This window comes from Empidonax traillii, unplaced genomic scaffold, assembly GCF_003031625.1.
Source record: "Empidonax traillii isolate 1590-97213 ecotype Southwest subspecies unplaced genomic scaffold, ASM303162v1 scaffold7:size3022706, whole genome shotgun sequence".
Lineage (NCBI taxonomy): Eukaryota > Metazoa > Chordata > Aves > Passeriformes > Tyrannidae > Empidonax > Empidonax traillii.
This window is the reverse complement of record NW_020955200.1, coordinates 1,729,515-1,749,141: the sequence shown is the minus strand read 5'-3', so window position 1 is coordinate 1,749,141 and position 19,627 is coordinate 1,729,515. Positions and strand designations below refer to the sequence as shown.

General features: G+C 40.4%; 1 protein-coding gene across 1 annotated transcript; it reads right to left on the bottom strand.

Annotated features, from left to right (window-relative positions):
- Window positions 1–1,485: 1,485 nt before the first annotated feature.
- TMED7 (transmembrane p24 trafficking protein 7) lies at window positions 1,486–9,080 on the bottom strand. The gene is made up of 3 exons (XM_027881681.1): window positions 8,871–9,080; window positions 6,423–6,668; window positions 1,486–4,356 (listed from the first exon to the last, which is right to left on the bottom strand). The coding sequence occupies exons 1-3, from the start codon at window positions 9,036–9,038 to the stop codon at window positions 4,120–4,122; spliced, it is 651 nt and encodes a 216-aa protein (XP_027737482.1). The 5' UTR covers window positions 9,039–9,080; the 3' UTR covers window positions 1,486–4,119.
- Window positions 9,081–19,627: the final 10,547 nt, after the last annotated feature.

Genomic DNA, 19,627 nt, shown 5'->3' with positions numbered 1-19,627 from the left:
TTCAATTAAGGTAATGAGGATTGCTAAGACTTGGTTTAAAATAATCATTGACATTAGATGATGCTTCCCTTACTGGGGATTTCGTATGAGCATTCCTGTGGTAAGCCCAATTAGGAAGAAACGAAAGGGCACAAATTGTTTACACATCAAGAGTAAGAATTAGGAGACAAGGAGACACACTTTGATAACATCTGAGAGTCAATCTGGACAAAAGCCTCAGAAGTCAGTACCAATTACTCCAGAGTAGCATCAGACAGTGTAAATCTGAGTTCTTGTTAATATACAGGAAGATGGCTTTCCCTTAGAGATGGAGAGTACCAGCTGTGGAAACTTGTGAAACAGAATCCATCTCAATCATGAACTTCACTCACGGATGGAGCACAGAAACTCTCCTAGAGTAAGCTGGTGCAGTATGCCAGCTCTCTGCACACAAATGTGTTAAAACCTTTTGAACTGCAGGGTCAGGCTTTAAAAACTGCTTTCAGTAACTGCTGCTGTTGCAGAAGTCATACAAAACCGAGGTTGTAGTGTCCCTGCTGCACTTGTGCCCTTGCGCAACCTGCTGGGCCAGGAAATTCGCAGCTGTCCAGAGCACATTTCTACTTCCTCCTTGATAAAAGCTTTCATCATCATCATCATATGTGCCACCTGATCCACTGACTCATCTTTTCGCTTTGTCTACTTTTCTTTTTTTTTTAGGATTATTAGTTTTCAGTAGGAAAAGCACTTCAAAGCACAACTTAAGCTATTTTAAAATCCTGTGTGCTGTGCACCCAAAAAAAGCCCCAGACAACTACTTGACCATAACAATAACACATCACTGAAAGAGAACTTACCCATATTTCTAGACAAAAGCTTTTTTTAATCCAAGTACTGTATAAATAGTCTTGGGATTTTTTGGTTGTAAAGCAACGGACATAGGAGAAACATAAACAGCAAGAAACGAGTCATTTTGGAAGGTGCCCACACAAAGCAATGATGCCTACTGCATTCGGTTTTTAAAACTTAACTAAGCAACACAATATAAAGTACCTCCAATCAGATATTTAGTTACTATATATTTGAAATTTATATCCCATCATTGGGGAAATCTAATTGCATGCACCTTTCTAGCTGACCCCATAACTTTGTATCCACAGAACTATGAAAAGATGCAGCAGGTCCCAAATTAACTCCTAGCATCTGTAGGCAAATACTGTGAATTCTACTCCAACAGGAACATATTTATGAATATTGCTGCCTGCATTACTAATGTGGTGAGCAAAGAGACAGGAAAAACACTTCCTTGCTAAGCACAGCTGATGATGAACAACAGTGAACCTGTACATTTCATGATGTCCAGCAATAGATGTGATGATCAAGTGTCAGGTGGCAGATTAACTGTAATACGTTAAAATACAACTTGACTACTCAAATCATGATTCAAAGCTTTTTTGATGAATAATGTTGCCCAATCCCATGTGCAAACAAAACAATCAGACAACATTCATATATTAATTTTTATTTCCCCATACAATATTCACAGGGTCTGCTTTTTGTCATTCAAACTAAACACTTTTTCCCCACCCCCAAACTAAAGAACTGACATTTAAGGACATGAAAAGAAGTCTTGTAAACAGAAAACATCCAACGCATAGCTGAAACCCAGAGCCTTTAGCAATTAAAAACACAGTTATATCCCCTTTAACGCAGAGTGTTTACTTGAGTATCCACATCATTAATCAAAATGTTCATGTATTAAAAAGGTGCAGCTTTAACCGAAAGTCACAATGCACTTCCTCACTCACTGCGTGTTAGCATGTGTTTTATTATATCCTATTCAGTCAGTTATTTTAAAAACTATATACAGCTATGTTTAAACGTGTATTTGTGCCAAGTTTTTAACAACACAAAAATAAAGGCATTTTTAAGCTATTGCTGCATGACGTGCAGCAGGATACTAGAGCATTGGTTCAGACACCTAACTTCAATGTAAAAGTCAAGACCACTAAACCTCTGCAGTGGGAGTAATATTGAGCTGAACAGTCCCACTTCACACATTCAAACATTGTGAAAGAATAAAAAGACATGTATGCGATGGCTGACCATCATCCGTTCTATACGATTGTTTACCAATTTTGCCAGCACACAGAACAACTCAGTGGAAAAAAAACCAACACATTTCAAGCTTTAATACAAATGCTTTTGTTGTGGTTAAAGCTACATAACTAATATTCAAACTCCAGAAGATAATAGTGAACACCATCAAAACTAAATCATGTTTTCATTTGACACTTGCACCCAGAGTGTACCACTTGCTTCATTATTGTGTGCAATGCAAAACAAGAAGTACTGAACATCAGCTGCTAAAACACAAGAATAAAGCATATAGGTACAATCAAGAATGTTGTGTGCAGGCACAGACTTGTAGCACAAGACAAGAGCAGACTCTTGTTTTCTCGTGTTAGTGAGTCTATTTCCAGGAAACTGGAATCCCAAAATGGGACTGCAGTATTTAAAATTCAGCATAGGAGAGCAAAACTTTACATGTAATCCTGAATTTTACATACATTAAGCTTTTGACCATCTCTTGAACTGCTTGAGGTTTTCCTTCAGTTTCTGAAAGAGCAGTCATTCTGTTCACAACAGAGTAGGGCTACTTTTATTTTCTTCAGCCATGACAAGATTTTAAAATAAAGTCATCTTAGATCACTTTTTCAGACTGTTCAAGTGTCACCTGAATACATAATTTCAAAATTCTTCTAGCAGTAATACAGACAACTAACAAGGGCACTATTTCTCTGCTTGCCGAGAACTTGTTCAAGTGTCTTTTGATTTAGCTAGTAATTCATGACAGATTTTTCACTTTAGTTTAGTTTGTGTGCATTTAAGAATTGGTCAGTCTACTTACTCCTCCAGAACCATTTGAAGTTTAGCCTTACTATGACCAGCTCAATTTAAACTGTGGGTACAAACACACATTTACTACCTTCCACAACCAACTAAAACAGGACTGTACAGTACCTAAGCTACTGAAGAAACGAGCAGTGGAAACAATGTAACTCTAACTCTACCAAAAAAATAACCTGAAATATTTAGAACATTTCCTGACCATTAGCAAAAAGGAGTGGCAATTAGGGGCATGAGACCATCTTGTCTCAGTGCACCACACAGAGGAAAATTTACAGCACTTGTGCTATGCAGAATCAATATCAAATTGCGCTCTTAACAGGAAAACAATTTAGTAAAATGCTTTTTATGTGCCTAACAGAATATAGCCTTGTCCAGTGCTCATGCTGTGCTGCTTAACAAACCAAACTACTTCTGGTCTTTAATCTGAAAAGCAGCAGCAGTAAATATGAGTACAGAAACTGTATGGTTTCAGTGACAAAGTTACAAGACTCCCTATTCTATTGCATCTTATTTAAATACACTGGTAAATTTGGATTTTCTTTGTATACAGAAGTGGATTTCCTGAGTAGTCTCAGCTTAAAATTTCTTCAGTAAAACACTGCAAAAGAGAAAATGCGTTTATTTTATCACAGAAGAATGTATGTTTAAGCAATCATAATCAAGTATAAAACGAGCTAATCCTGAAGATGGAGACTTTCCAGGCTGATGAAGAATTTGCATCACAATGTAGTGCCAATCTTTCGACAATTTTACAAATAAGCAAGGGGTACCATTGCATTATTTTTTTAACAGCAAATCAAAACAGTGCACTACAGTTCATCATATCCAAGACATTCATCCTGAAAATTAAAATCAAACCAAATTTTCATATGTATCATGTCTCAGACACTAGACTGTTGGGTTACTTATAAATGTTATACTGTAGATGGTTAATCTTACTGGTAAAAATCAAACTTGGTTTGGATTAATATCAGTGGAAATAAAGAAAAGCTGAACATTGCAGATATTTTAGTATAGGAATTGAAAAACACTGAAGTTCCAAAGTATCTTTAAAAATATTTCAAATCATGTGTCCCTTTCATAACTTTTTTGGGTCTGTTTGTGATTTTTAAAAGATGAGGGGTATACACATTTGAGTGTTGCATATATTCAGATCCTCTGCACCTACAATTAATTGGAAAACCATTAATCTTTAGAGATGAGTAACACACCATGAACCACTACTGGTTATGACCCAACACGGGTTGTTGTGGTTCTTTTATCCGAGAAGAAGCTTTTAAGGAGAAACACCTGCCCAATACTAACAACAAGAAGAATGATTGCTTCCCCTATTGACCAGTAGGCCACCCTTGTGTTCAGATCTTCTGCTCTGCTGCGGCCCTGTGCTTCCCTCAGGCGGAAATGAGTCTGATAGTCGATGACAGACTTCAAAGCTTCATGAATTGAAACGCACGCAGACTCCATCTGGAGAAACAAATATACACAACGGAATTAAGAACCCTGCCAGTGGTTTCGTGCTTTGATACTTAAAATTAGGAGGTGTATAACTTTGCAAGCTAAGGATTAACTCAGTCCAATGTCAGACTGAATACTGCAAATACAGTAAAATTTAACTTATGTTGATCAAACTTTACACACAAGAATGTGACATTGATAAGTACAGAAGCAGGTAAAATTGCAGATCTAATAAAAAACAACAGGCTCTGAGAATAGCTAAACAAATTTTAAATTCATACATATTTGGGTTCAAAATGAACATCAGAAACATTTCTGAAATGTCAGTAATCCCCCAGCTGTTAATTCCACAGAAAAAGAAGCAGTTGCTTGTAACATTAAGATGCACACAGTAAATATTAAATGCTTGTTTCACAAGTACAACATTCTTCATTGCTTAATTCTCACTGAAGTTGTACAGTGTCTGTTCTGTTGTCAAGAGACCATTCTCTTACTGACATATATAAAAACTGATTAGAGAGGGACAACTGTGACCTTTCATTGCTCCCAAATGCTCCATAACATACTCATATAAAAATACTTACCAACTTGCCCAATTCCACTGTAATTTTTCATTAAAAAAGTACTACTAGTTTTCCAAGGCCTAGATACTTTTTTATATAAACCTTGTCCATTTTCAGGGTATCTTCTGTAAGGAAAAGTACTCCTCAAGAGATTAATCAATGGATCCTCAAAATACTTAATTCCTAATAACAACTTAGGTTTCTGTTTTATGGTTAAAAATAAGTATTTCTGAAAATCAAACAGCATGAATTATTATAAAAGGAAATATTTAACACCCTCAAACAACAACTGTCACTTATATTTGTGTTTAATCATATTTTCAAGCTGATGACTTTCAAGACGTGACTGAACAAGTCTAAGATACTCTTCTCAACAAAATTCACGAGCAGTTTTTCTAAACTAAGTTTTGCCATTGGTCTCACTGATATATTGTATAAATCTCCTAATCTGCATAAGGGATTTAAGCACAAGGTCACTCTGGTGTTAGGGATTTACCTTTAACTGTCCCCATGAAAGGCTGCCCAAATTTGATCATGCTACAAGCCTGAAGAGAACTGCAAAAAGAACCTTCTCACCAAAGAAGGAAAAGAGATGGAGATATCCACTATCAAGAATCAGAACACAGAATAAAGCAATGCAGAAAAGTGACAAGAAGGAAGAGGCAAGAGCTGTAACTGAATTCACAGCAACTCATCTACTCTTTACAAACCTCAGTTACTGAAGACTTGTGTGATGTCAATTCAAATGATATTGGCATTTGGGAAGTGGTATTTATACTGTTGAGTTTAGATTTGCACAGCAGCGACCACATCCAGCATTCTTTAACTGCTGCTTAAAGTGAGGTTTGGTGATGGTTACAATGTAAGGACATGTGTAGCAATTCATGAAGTGTTCCAAAGGAAGTTTTGATGTATTTAGATTGTGTAGAGGTGGTACAAAACTGTCAAATTCTGAAAATACAGTAACAATGATGCTCTGACATTTTGTGGTCTTATAAAGGACATACATCTAGAAGCCAGCTAAATACAGATGACTTTAGTAATTTGTTTATTTTGCTGTGATTTTCTTCTCCATTTTAAGAAGGGTAGTTACATGCGTATTTCTCCCCAAAAAACTCTCCAAAGTCTGGAAATTTTGGAAACCCTATTCCACCAATATCTAGTTGCAAAATCCACATTTCAAGAGGCACAAACTGAAGCCTTAAAAGGAAGTTCCCTTAGAAACTTTAGAAACCCCAATGAACCAAACAAACCAACACTGAAAAAAACCCCAAACCCCAAACAATAGTGGCCTTAAGTTTATGTTACTGCCTTAACTTCCTCTTAAGCACTTAGCGATCCCTTCTCAGCTCCGTCCTGTGTTCTAAAAATCTTATCTTTAAAAAGACAGCTTATTTGTAGTAATTTGTAATATTTTATGAGCTCCAATCCATTTATTTTCAAAAGCGGTGTAGCTACCTAATGTAGCTGAACTTGGAAAAAAAATCTTCTGTCAAACACAACAGTGTTTACCTGGGTAAGTGCAGTTACTCTGTTCTCACTAGGAAACAGCGGTGGATCTTCTCCAACCTGGAAATCAAAGTACACAGTTTTGTGTGTGAAAGTAGAGAACTCATTGCTGAAGCAGAATTTGTATGTTCCGTTTCTGGATGCAGTAAATGTGAAGCTATCATATTGTTTCTTCATCTCTTTGTACAATACAACGCCTTCAGGATCTTCCAGCCGACAGTCAACATCGTAATGACCTCCAGTGATGACCTGAGAACAAAAACAAAGAAATGGTATCTTTAGCAAAATAGATATTTATGCATTTCTTCTAAGAAGCATAATCTGTCAAGCAGCACTGCAAAGCTTTTTGCTTTGACAAGTTCTTTAAAATATAATGCATTAATCTGAAAAACTTTCAAAGCAAGTATGCAAAATTATTTTCCTATGGGAGACACAGAAAATAATAAAAAATGCTTTAGGTTCAGCATATGTAATGTCAACTGTATTTTCAAACCATTCAGAGAGCAATTTTAGTTATTTTGTTATAAATAACAACAGCAAAGGCTACAGCAAATGAAGCTCAATGGGACAGCAAAGACATTACTGTAACAAGTCAACCATTTGCTGTATAAACAAGTCCTCCATGGAATCAGTGCCTCTGCTAACATGCAGTAAGACATTTCCTTTCTGTGATGCTAGAAGAGTATCTGCCCAACTATATCAGCTGCCTTAGGCTGCAAGAATGGTGTTAAACCACTAAAACAAGAATTTAAATCTGTCCAGTCTTCCTCAACAGAGGAATGCTCTGAGGGTCCTGCTGCCTCCTTCCTGCACAGTTAAGACACAGAAGTGCTTCCAAAAAACATCACACCTAGATAATGCCTCCGAGGGACTCAAAGGTTTCTTTGAAGCTTTGGTTATTGTTAGTGTACAGAGTATTGCTACCCGGATTCTACAGAAAGCCTAACTGAGGGTTTAGGTATTCACAACTCAGTGTTCTGATGACTCTTACAGTAGCAGTTTTACACTTGCCGCAAACTTTTTAGCTTTAAGATAAAGCATACTGAAAGAAGAAGAGACTTATATCTAAAGACATATTCATTTTATATGTGTGCAGAAATCACTGAAATATTTTAGTATCTGTGTATACGAACTTCACTCCACTTAGCATTGTTTAAACTCCCATCAGTTTACTGAGCTACCAAGTTATTAAAACAATTACCTTAATGATACAACTGAAATAACAAACTAGAGTAGCAGCTCTTCCACAAAGATGAAGTTCTAAAAGTATCCAGCTGGTAAGCAATAACATAGCTCTTCCTTTCAGAAATACAATCTCCAACTTGACCAGGGAGTGCTTTTTACCAATTACATGAAAGTCACTTGCATTCAGCTGGATCACCCTGAAAGTGTCAGTTTACATAGAGGTGGTAAAGATTGGCTAGAGCTTTGAAGTTCCCCTGGAATTCCTTCCCACAGAGCTTGCTTGTGCTGCCTGTCAGCCCTTAAGACACACTGCCAAAGGACATTCACACAGCACTTTAGTCTACCAGTGGCTGGTCAAATCCAGACTTTTCTTTTAGCAATGCTACTCCTGTTCTGGTCATAAAAAAAAGTGGTAACAGCAGGCTGATCTGCACAACGATATGCAATTCAAAACTGTAGGGAAAGTACTGCACATGAAGGACTTCATGGAAGAAACAGGCAGGGACAAGAAGCATTTGGGCGGGGAAAGAGACACCTAGGAGCTAGAACACGTGAAACAGAGTAACAAGGACCAATATATGGCAGCAACTGAGAAACAAAAACCCTGCAGAATTTCAACAAGAACAGTCAGCCTACAAAATTACACAGCCCCTTCAACAACCCTCAAAGGTAACTATGATTTCTGTCATCACGGACGATTTTTCTCTGATGCTGCTGCTTTACTGTCAGTGACTTCATCAGCCAAAGTGCCAGACTGAAAGGCTCCAAGCCCGCAGATACACTCACAGGCACCAAAACAGTGACACTGTACAGCATCCTTGTCCCATCACCCTTTTACTGTTTATTACGTAAACCCAATCTGAACTGTGCTCTGAAATACGAAGCATCAGCTCGTTAAGATGCACTGTGCTGATCCCGTCGGTGCTCCGCAAACCAGAAGGGAATTTCGCGGCACCTTGTGGGTGTGCTTTAGGTATTCTCCGCGCTGTTGGGGCAGGACGCGACACGGCAACGACCAGGACACAGACATCATTATCCAGTTTTCAGAGCCAGCTCTGCGTGTCCCACTCAGCCCTGCACTACACTGAAGCCTTCCCGCGGCAGCTGATCTGGAAACTCCTCACTGGATCCAGACAGTCTCTGAACGTCGGAGCCGAGCAGGAGCTCCCGGCAGCGGCCCAGCCTCGGGCCGCGCCCAGCGGGGCCCGTGCGGCGCCGGGGCCCGTGCGGCGCCCGCGCCCGGGGCGGCGCCTCCCGGCCGGCTACCTGGAACTCGAGGGTGCACTTGGTGCCCTGGGCGATCTCCTCGTAGAAGCACTGCTTGGCGTTGTCGGGCAGCTCGAAGGTGATCTCGGAGGCCCGCGCCACGCAGGCCGCCAGCGCCGCCACCAGCAGCAGGGGCGGCAGCGGTCCCCGGGAGCCCTGCGGCGGCATCGCCCGGCGAAGGGGAAGGCGAGAGGGGTGCGGAGGGGCGCGGGAGCTGCGGGGGCGGCCGGGGCTGCGGGCGGGACGCGGCGTGGCCGAGGGGCCCAGGCGGGACGCGCTGCTGCCACCCGGAAGCGCCCGCGCCGCCTTCCCAGAGCGGTTCCGGGATGTGCGGACGTGTGTCCGGCAAGAAGGGGGCGGGAGAGAGGGATGGCAGGGCTCTGCCCTGTGCCGAGCGCTTGGTGCGGCGAAAAGCAGCCTCGGTGCCCTCCGAGAAGCGGAGTGGAGAGGGAGGGATTTGGAGAGTTCTGTTTCGCAGATCCTGAGACGTTCGGTGCTCCAGAGAGATAAAGAACCCCTCAAAGGGCACACGGTGTCTTCAGCAGTATCGACTTTCACGTTCTACTCTAGTAAATACTGTCACAGAATGTTAAGGTGTTGAAATGGATCTTAAAGATCATCCAGACTCGACGACCCCTGCCATGGGCAGACACATCCCACTAGGCCAAGTTGCTCAAGGCCTTATCCAACCTGGCCTTGAACACTGACAGAGTTGGAGTATCCACAACTTCCTAGGTAACCTGTTCCAGTGTCTCACCACCTTACAGTAAAAAATTTCTGCCTAATATCTAACTTAATTTCCCCTCTTTCAGTTCATACCCATTATAATTTGTCCTGTCACTACAATTTCTTATGCATAATCCCTCTCCAGCTTCCCTATAAGCCCCCTTCAGGTGCTGGAACGTTTCCACACAGCCTTCCCTTCTCCAGACTGAACAGCCCCAACTTTCTCAGCCTTTCCCAGTTTACAGATTCAAAAGAAGAAATCAAAAATAACCCCCATCCTTATTATATTTATGTTAAGTTCTGTGGCAAATGAGGTGGAGTAGGAAAAAGAAAATGTGGGTCCAATAGCTCAGGCAGGAGCATGAGCTTGTAATGGAGTAGATCTGGTGTCCCATTTTGCTCCCCTGGAAAAGGGGCTGAACCTTCATGAAGTACCTATTGCCAGAAGAGGCACCACACTGGGATGCTACTTCATAATCCTCTAGCCTTGAAGAGAGGAGTCCTCTGTTAGCTTGTTAAACCTGTGATTTTCACCCTCAACACTGCATAAGAAACCTGGGCGTCAGTTTGAGGACTGTGGATTTCACAGGGCAGAGGTACCCAAAATTCATATGTTGAGGACTCTAATAGGTTTGCAGATGTGGATTAAAGTGAGATGGCAGATGCTTTACCAGGTACCCACCCCACCTCTGAAGCAGAGATTATCCATCTACAGTTAATCTTCAGATGTTTGCTGCTTTTATTTAAACACACTTTTTAGTTTTAGATTGCATTTAAGTGTTGGCTGATAGCTGAGATGGCTCAAAAGCAGGCTATATCTGGGCGATATGATGCAGTTCCAGCCATTTTCCTTAAATGGGTGACTACAGGCTCATAGGACCTGTGTCACCTAATCTCCTTTTCCTTCCTGTGGCAAGAAATACATTTCAGGAAGACTGTGATTTTTGACAGCAGCTGAAATGATCCTGTACAGCTCACAGTTTCCTAGTTAATTCTTTCTGGCTATTTTCTTAAAGCCTCACTAAATGGGCAAAATGAAGCTTACCTAAGAAATTACAATTGGAAACCTGTAACCAAACAACAAAACAGAAGGAGAAAGATGCAGAGCAGGCAAGAAAGGTGTCTGGTGACACCTGCAAAATAAGCAAAAACCCAGACATCCCAACCCCCAAAATAAGTCAGCAAGAACAAATGAGATAATTTCCTTTTCTTTTGGGCTGGAATCAGAGAGTATAAAACATAAACTGAGTGAAGAAGGCAACTGCCTGCAAGAAGCTCTCAAGCCTGGTTATCCTGATCCTGGTGACCAAGGACTACCAGCAATGGAGCCGTCAGCACTCACTGCATGGCATCAACTCCACTGTATTGTGTACTTGCAGCTCATCTGGGATAGATTTTTTGATGACTAGTGGTTTTGTATATGTAGCAATCATGATAGTAATTGAGAACTAGCTATTAGCAACCTGAACCATTTATGAACTTCATAATTTTTTTTGCAGCTTGAAACTGGCTTGAATTGTTTATTTCTTGTACACTCTAGTCACAGCAATACCCAATTCCCTAAACAGCAGAGTATTTTCAAGTAGAATTCTGTATTCCAGCTTTCCCAAAACTTGCACGCATAGATATATAATTTTATTATATAATCTTTTTTACCTTAAGTGTAAAGTTAGAACATAGTTCTCAGTCAAAGACTAGAAGAAAACAAGCATTCATTTTATTGTTTAATTTTTTCAGAAACAGGTGAAAGCAAATGTAGAAAGACCAAAGAAACTTCCAAAGTAGAAGGAATTCAGGTGTGTTTCTTCTTTTCTGCTTAGTAGCTGAGTCAAGTTTCAGATCTTTTCTTCTGAGGAAGTAAGAGACCTTTCGCCCAGATTAGAGGTTGTAGATATGGATGGAATTTCAAGCAGACAAAATGAGATCCTATGACTCAAATAACATTTCCTGTTATTTGAGTAGTAAAACAGAAAAAGCTGTTCTTCACCTTTACAGTCCTTTAATATGCAGTCCTCCCTAGTATTGGTTTTGAAAGGTGTTATCATAAAATTTATTAGTCAGTGTGGTCATCATATATTTCCATTAATCTAGTTGTCTGCAGTAGTTAAAAAATACACTTTACTATTTTAATTTAATTCTCACAGTTCATTCCACAGTAGGCTTTATCTTACTACTCAAACTAGTTTGCATGGTATAGCTTCACCATTTTAAGTATCTCAGTTTTAAACACCTTTGCTTTGGACTTGTTTTAACAGATTTTATATAAATAGTAAACCTTGATCTATCACAGTATGAAGACATTAATTCTTCTTTATTTTCCAGTGCAGTGTTTAATCTCAGATAGGTTAAAATTACTAAAATAAGCCAGTTAGGATATAATACAAATTAATCTTTTTTTTTTTTTTTTCACTTTCCTTTGTACTTTCAGAAGCAGCCTTGAACAACTTTGGCACCCCTAAAAAACGCTTGAAGTGCAGTCAAGTATACTAACACAGTTTCATCACACAGTTTTAGTGTGATTTGTGCAAAGTCATGCTGTGGAGGAAAAAATCACCAGACCTGAAAACAGCTTGAATTTATCCTTTTTTTCAAGGTTCAATGCATTTTGTAACCTCTGTTCTCCTGTTTTCAAAACTGCAGTGAAGAAGAAATGAGCTTGTTTGAGTCCAAAAAGTCAGTGTGCTACTGTTTATGCCTGTATTAATTAATTACATAAGAGCCAAAACATGTCCAAACAGCACACACCAAGAAAATAACACATTCAAGTAAAAGTTCTAGATGAAAACCAAATTAGGGTCCACCCAAAATTAAGTATTTACTGTACTTCCACATGTACAGCTTCACAGAGAAACAGACTGAGAGCTGCTGCAGTGCAGGAAGTTGGCCATCATGGAATCAGAAGAAGGGAGTTATTTGGAAAGCTGTGACCTTAGCTACCATCTGAAATACCCCACATGCACTCTTTCAGAATCAGTCCTAAGTCTTATTGACGAGAAGAATTTGTGAACCTGTATTCATGAAAACACAGTCCTTTGATTTTCTACGTCTTTTTAAAATATATTTTTAAGTAAGAGGGTCATACGGATAAGAATTTGTTTCAAAATGTCAAGTTTTTTGTTTATTTGTTAACTTGTTTGTTTGTTTGGGTCCTTCTCCCTTCCCCTTTTATTTTCTATTTTCGTTTTTTATTTGTTTGCTTATTTGTTTTTAATTCGGGAGGCTGCCCGCATCGCACTGTCCGAGAGACCTACGCACGCATGGACCTTCTGCTCTTCCTGTAACACACAAGAGGGAGCTCTTGGTCACTACAACTTTCATAGAACCATAGCATCATAGGACGGTTTGGGTTGGATGGCACCTTTAAAGGTCATTTAGTCCACCCCTCTGCACTAAGCAGCGACATCTTCAACTAGATCAGATTGCTCAGAGCCCTGTCCAACCTGACCTTAAGTGTTTCCAGGGATGGGGTACCTCCCAATTCTCTAGGCAACTTGTGCCAGTGTTTCACCACCCTCGCTGTAAAAATCTTCTTCCTTATATATAATCTAAACCTACCTTCTTTCAGCTTAAAATCATTACTCCTTTCCTTTGCTCTTCTCAGTTTTTGGTTAAAGTATATTCTGTGCCTAGGTTTTTCTTACTTTCAAACGAACTCTTTCAATTCAGTGATGAATGGACATCATAAAGCTAAAAAAGTTTATAATAAAATAGTGGCAATCTCAACCTTACATAATGTAGACATATCTCAACAGAATGAGCTGCAGCACCCAAGGCTTCCACATTGATTAGGCTTACAGTTCAGCAGGGAAACCACACTCCAGGTTCCAGGGCTCTCCAGCAGTGAGGCTTACAAGTACTTCTGCAAAAGCTGCTCCATAGGAAATGAAGAAATGTTACTCCATGGTAAATGGTCTGACTTTTCTGTATTCTGACATCTGTGGCAAATGTAACCTGCTCTCAGCAATCTCATCTTTGGTTGACATTAACAGCTCCCAGTTCTCTCCAGAGACAGGTGCCTTCACCAACCCTGTTACACAGCATACAGTGCTGGGATGAGACAGTAGGACCATTCCAATGGTTTCAGTTTCATTAGGACTTAGAGCACTGAGGGTCTGTGAAAGACCAGATCCTGTTTGTTCTCTGTCTAAACCTGGACTTTAGTGGACTTTGTGAAGAGGAGAGATCAGGGGAATGGTGAAAAACGCCAGGAAGAAACAGACAATGAAAGGCTGACTGCACTGAAGTAGATAGGAAATTCAAAGGATGTCCTGGCCAGATTTTAAATGAAGAATCTGAAGATTCCAGACATCCTTCTGAAAGCACTCCTCCCAGTGGCTCACCTTTTGTTCTGTTGTTTGTTTTTTTTTTTTTTTCACAGTCATGGCTGAATTTTTATAATCTTATTACCCTTTACCTGATTAAACAAAGACTTGTTCTTTTGTATGTGCACTTTTATTCACTCAGATTTATGGTAATTACAATATGCTATAAAACATACGTGCTGATTTTGGCTGTGATGGAGTTAATTTTCTTCACAGTATCTATTATGGAGATGGGTTCAGGACTTGTTGTGGAAACTCTGTTGATAGTTCAGGGATGTTTTCCTTGCTGTTGGGCAGTGCTTATTCAAAGACAAGGCTTTTTCTGCTCCTCACTCCACCCCAGCAGCCAGTAGGTTGGGGGTGCACAAGGAGCTGGGAAGGGGACACAGCTGGGACAGCTGACCCCAACTGACCCAAGGGATATTCCCTACTGTACGACATCATGCTCAGCTTATATAGCTGGGGGATGAAGAAGGAAGAGAGGGATATTTGGAGAGATAACATTTGTATTCCCAAGTCACTCTTATCCATGATGAAGCCTGGCTTTCCTAGAGCTGGCTGAACACCTACCTGCCCATGTGAAGGAGTGAATTATTTCCTTGTTTTGCTTTGCTTGCATGTGTGGCTTTTGCTTTGCCTATTAGACTGTCTGCACCTCAAGCCACAAGTTTTCTCACTTTTACACTTCCAATTCTCTCCCTTATCCCACTGAGGGGTGAGGAAGCAAGCAGCTGCAGGGGTCTGAGTGGCCACTTGGGGTTAAACCATGACAACACTTAATAACTTAGTCTCTATAACTATATGTAGTTGGTCAAATAAAATCACTCTCTACAGAAATTGTTTCAAAGCATTTTAAGCAATATTGTTACTTCATAATGATGAACATGTTTTAAAGGCCAAGAACACCATCATGAAAAAAATAATTCTATGTATTTTGTATATTCCTCTTTAAAAAGACAGGCAGGGGAGACAAGGAGGTGTCACCTCCTATGTCAATGACCTACTGGAGTGCGAAGAGCTCTGCCTAGGGATGGATGAGGAGCTGACTGAGAGCTTGTGGGTCAGGATTAAAGGAAGAGGAGGGACAGGTGACATGAGTCATCTATAGACAGATAGGAATGATCTCGTGTTCACAAGCCCTGCACCTCATGGGGGACTTCAACCGCCCCGATATCTGTTGGAAGGATAACACAGCCAGGAATTAAGCAACCCAGGAGTTCCTGGAATGCTTTTATGATAGTTTTCTTCTCCAAGTGATAGAGAAGCCAGCAAAGAGAGTTGCTGTGCTGGACCTTGTTCTCACCAGCAAGGAGGGGCTGCTGGGGGATGTGAAGCTCAAGGACAGGCTTGGCTGCAGTGACCATGAAATTGTGGAATTTGAGATCCTTAGGGCAGCAAGGATGGAGCATATCAGGCTTGCTACCCTGGACTTCAGGAGAGCTGGCTTGACCTCTTCAGAGACCTGCTTGTTAGAGTGCTGTGGGTTAAAGCCCTGGAGGGAAGAAGGCCCCAGGAAAACTGGCTAATATTCAAGAATCACTTCCTTAAGGCTCAGGAATGATGCATTCCAAAGAAAAGGATGTCAGGCAGAAATGTCAGGAGGCCTGCATGAATGAACATGGAGCTCCTGGACAAATTCAAACACTAAAAGGAAGCCTACAGAGGGTTGGAGCAAGGACAGGTAGCCTGGGAAAAATACAGATAAATTGTCCAAGTATCCAGGGATTAGATTAAGAAAGCTAAATCTCTAATAGAATTCAATCTGTCCAGGGACATCAAGGGCAACAAAAAAAGGCTTTATAGGTACACTGGTGATAAAAGAAAGACTAGGGAAAATAAGGGCCATCTCCAGAAGGCAACAGTAGACCTGGTTAGCCAGGAGATGGAGAAGGCTATGGTACTCAGTGACTTTTCTGCTGCTTTTTTTACCAATAAGTTGTCCAGTCACACCACCCAAATTGTAGAATGTGAAGGCAGGGATTGGAGAATGAAGAACTGCACACTGTAGGAAAAGATCAGGTTCAAGGAGTCTAAGGAACCTCAAGATGCACAAGTCCATGGGATCCAATCAGCTGCTTATGTGGGTCCCGAGGGAACTGATGAAGGAAGTATCTAAGCCACTACTGATCATATTTGAGAAGTCATGGCAGTCCAGTGAAGTTCCCACTGACTGGAAAAGGGGAAACATAACCCCTGTTTTAAAAAAGGAAAGTGAGGAAATAAAGGAAGTAAGAAAGCTCCAGGGAACTATAGGCCACTCAGTCTCACCTCAGTGCCTTGGAAACTGATGGAGCTGATCCTCCTGAAAACTATGCTAAGGCACACAGAAAGTACAGAGGTGACTGGTTACAGCTTCACTGATTGCAAATCATGCCTGACAAATTTGGTGGCCTTATATGGTGGGATTACAGAGGCTGTGGATGAAGAAAGAGTGATTGACCTCATCTACCTGGACTTGTGCAAAGCATTTGACATTGCCCCACACAACAACCTTGTCTCTAAACCAGAGAGACACAGATTTGACATCTGGACCACTCGATGGATAGGGATATAACCGGAAGGTCACACTCAGAGAGTTGCAGCAGCTCCATATCCAAGTGGACACCACTGATGAGAGGCTTCCTCAGGGAACTTTGGGACTGGTGCTGCTAAATATCTTTGTCAGTGACATGGGCAGTGGGATGGAGTGCACCCTCAGCAAGTTCACTGATGACACCAGGCTGTGTGGTGCAATCAACATGCTAGAGGAAGGAATGACACTGGAGGGACCTGGACGGGCCTGAGAGGTGGGTTTGAGTGAACCTCATGAAATTCAACAAGGCCAACCCTGCACCTGGGTCTCAGCAGTCCTGAGCAGAAATAGAGTCTGGGCAGAGAATGGACCAAGAACAGTCCTGGTGTGAAAGACTTGGGGTTGTTGGTGGTTGAGAAGCTGGACATGAGTGGAGAGTGCGCACTCACAGTCCAGAAAATCAAACCCCATCCTGGGCTGTGTCAAAAGCAGTGTGGCCAGCAGGTCAGGGGAGGTGATTCTGTCCCTCTACCCTACTCTTTTGAGACCCCACCTGTAGTGTTCATCTAGCTCTGGGGTCCTCAGCAGAGGAATGACATGGATATATCCAGAGGGAGTCCACAAATATGATCAGAGGAAAGATTTTTCTAATGGCCTTCCAGTAGCAGAAGGGGGCCTAAAAGAGAGCTGAAGAGGGACTTTAAAAAAAAACACTTTTAAAAAGAACATAGGACAAGCAGAAGTGACTTTGAAAGAAAGGGATGTATTTAGATTGGATATTGGGAAGAAATTATTTACTGTGAGGGTGGTAAGACACTGCAACAGATTTCCCAGAGAAGCTATGGATGCCTCATCCCTGTAAGTGTTTGAGGCCAGGTTGGATGGAGCCTTTGAGCAGCCTGGCCCTATTAGAAGGTTTTCCTTCCCATGACAAGGGAAGTAGAACTAGAGTATCCTCAATATCCCTTCCAACTGAAAACATTCTGTGACTCCATTTTTCTTTTCAACAGTATAGCTGAATGGTTCTTCCCATAGTAATTCCAACTATTCTTGGTCAGGGTGTAATTATACACTAAAAAATGAATATGTTGGTCTGTTACTTTCTGTCATGCTGTAATTATAAGCAGCAGTCAATTGAACAAATAAAACCTTTAGCATTATGGGCTCTTATAAATATGTGACTCTTTATATTTCTTCAAGGGAAGCAACACAGGAGTTCATATAAATGAATAAGGATTTCCATCTGGAACACTGTCTAATACCCCAGTGCAGCCCATTGATTCAAAAAACATCTGTCCTTATCCTGGATAAAAGAACAAAAGATATCAAAAGCTTAAAAGATATCAGGTAAGCATTACTATCTTTTGTATCCTCAGTGTTATAAATCAAATGGAGTTGCTACATTTCATCTTAGTGATAATCAACACAGGAACAGCGTTTTTAATAACTTGAGAAGCAAATAATCAAGTCCGCCATGAATCAGCTGAAGTTCTGTTTTGTGGCTTTTCTCGCTTGTTCTTTATGGTTTAGTGTTTTTATGATATTTGAGATATTGATACGTTCATGTATTCTTACAGAAAATAGAAGTGTCTGTAAAAGCAATATGTTGTCAAGATATTTAAAAATAGGACTCCAAGTCTGGATATGGCAATTTATAGGAGATTAAGTCCAGGGAAAGGTCACCTATTAAACAATTTTAGGATAAAAAAACATGTAGCAGTATGGAGAGGGAGGGTCAGACGCAGATGAATTTCTTGAAGTGGAATAATGATGGGAAAAACAAGTTTAAAGAAAAAAGCAAGCATCTTAGGTAGAATTGAAAATGCTAACAACAAACCTGCTACCCAGGAGCTTGTAGCTGTTGTAAAATTTCCTTGCCATTCTGCAGAAGAGTTGTGAATGTGCATTTTGGGCTTACAGTTAGATTAAGAAATGTGGAAACTCTGTAACCCTCACTCCTCTCTTTTTGGCTAGAAAAGAAGCAAAGTGCAAACTGCAGCAGAAGTCACATACAATTTTTATACAATTCATCAAAACATTCAACCAAAGCAGCTGTTAGGTGAAGGCTGGCTAGAAATGTTTTGAACTTGGATGAGAAGAATTCAGAAATAAAAATTTAATGTGTAAACACTATTTTTACACCCCTTCATATGGAAAAATAAGTGAAGGATTAATTAATTAAGAGACAAGAGATGTGAGAATATAGTATGCCTCCCTGATTTGTTCCACAATTAGTCTGCCCAAAGAAATATAAACCTAAGAACAATTTTATTTGCATTTAAATCTAAAGCCTAATGTGATGTAAATCTCAGAGAATGTGCTAGCACAAGGCTCATACTGAAGAATCTTTGCACAGAACACAGTCTTTCAGAAAATGGATCTCTGTACTACAAATTGGCTCAGACTAGAAAACTCTAAAAAAAAAATCTTACCACAGACGCACAGAGGTTTCTCAGTGAAGATTGCTCAAGAGTTTGGGCTAGAAGCCTGGAGTCAAAACTGAACAAAAGCCTGTCTGCTAAGGAAGAATTCACTTCCAGCAACCCCTGTTCCACAATGGAAAAGCTCTGCCAACCACATGAGGCACAGCAGGAAAAAGAAAAGAATTCAAGAGGAAACTTGGCTTTGTACCTATTGCAGTCTTAATCATCCTTTTTGAACAGAATTCAGCTGTCAGCCATGTGGAAGACAAACACCTGTGAGGAAGCACAGAAACAGCTGCTATTAGAGATGATATTACAACCAGCATCTGCTGCTTGTCTCCCATTCTGTTAGAAGAAAACAGTAATGCAAGTCCTGTCATAAAAACTAATGCATGGGGATGAACGAGGACATCCACTAGGCAACTGAGGCAAATTTTTTTTTTGAAAGAAAGAAATAACAAGGATGATGCCATGCTTTTATGGATTGACTGTTGTTGCTGCCATTCTTTACTGTATCTTGGGCACAGGGAAATAGTAACACTGATGGACAATAAAACCTGCTCTCTTTCTTCCTCTTAAGGTTTTTATTCCAGACTTATATTTTCTGTTTTCACTTCCTGTAATTTCTAGTGTTATCATCTCATCTGACCCTTGTAAAGATATTTTCAAAATATGTGCTTAAATAATCCACCTAAACTTGCAATATTTGTTATTTTTCTCTATAAAGGATTCCATGAAGCCCATGGGACTTACCACAATCATGTAAGACAGGTA

Coding starts and splice junctions, on each gene's coding strand:
- TMED7 (XM_027881681.1), bottom strand. CDS start 9,038: ATGCCGCCGCAGGGCTCCCGGGGACCGCTGCCGCCCCTGCTGCTGGTG. Junction 6,669..8,870: donor AGTGCACCCTCGAGTTCCAG/GTAGCCGGCCGG, acceptor TTTTGTTCTCAG/GTCATCACTGGAGGTCATTA. Junction 4,357..6,422: donor GAGTAACTGCACTTACCCAG/GTAAACACTGTT, acceptor TTGTTTCTCCAG/ATGGAGTCTGCGTGCGTTTC.